We start from the raw sequence: 275 nt of genomic DNA, 5'->3' as shown, positions 1-275 counted from the left end.
CCTGGGGGGGGGGTACTGGGGTCCCCCCCCCCCTTACCTGGGCCAGGCGCTGCTGGCTCTCCGGGTCACCTGGCTTGGCCACCGCTTTCCGCGCCTCCTCGATGAGGTTGTTGGCTTTATCCATGACGTCGCTGGCGCACTCCAGCATGGCACTCTGGGCCTGTGGGTCTGGGGTGCTGGCTGCCACGCCGCGGGCAGCCTGGCTGAGCGAGCGCAGGGCCTGGGCCACCTCTCGGGCAGCGATCCCTGGGAGGATGGAGAAGTCAGTGGCTGCT

The 275-nt window shown here is 69.8% G+C and overlaps 1 protein-coding gene across 1 annotated transcript in view; it reads right to left on the bottom strand.

Moving 5' to 3' along the window:
• Positions 1-37: 37 nt before the first annotated feature.
• LOC104530962 (talin-1-like) overlaps positions 38-275 on the bottom strand; it is a gene marked incomplete at its 3' end in the record, with an annotated part of 15,532 nt that continues 15,294 nt past the window's right edge. Inside the window, 1 exon segment of the mRNA XM_029086933.1 lies at positions 38-270. Within this exon segment, the coding sequence (XP_028942766.1) occupies positions 38-270 (233 nt within the window).

This window comes from Antrostomus carolinensis, unplaced genomic scaffold (assembly GCF_000700745.2).
Source record: "Antrostomus carolinensis isolate BGI_N321 unplaced genomic scaffold, ASM70074v2 scaffold4629, whole genome shotgun sequence".
In the NCBI taxonomy this organism is placed as follows: Eukaryota; Metazoa; Chordata; class Aves; order Caprimulgiformes; family Caprimulgidae; genus Antrostomus; species Antrostomus carolinensis.
The sequence above is the reverse complement of the archived record's forward strand: the minus strand, read 5'-3'. Positions and strand labels throughout refer to the sequence as shown.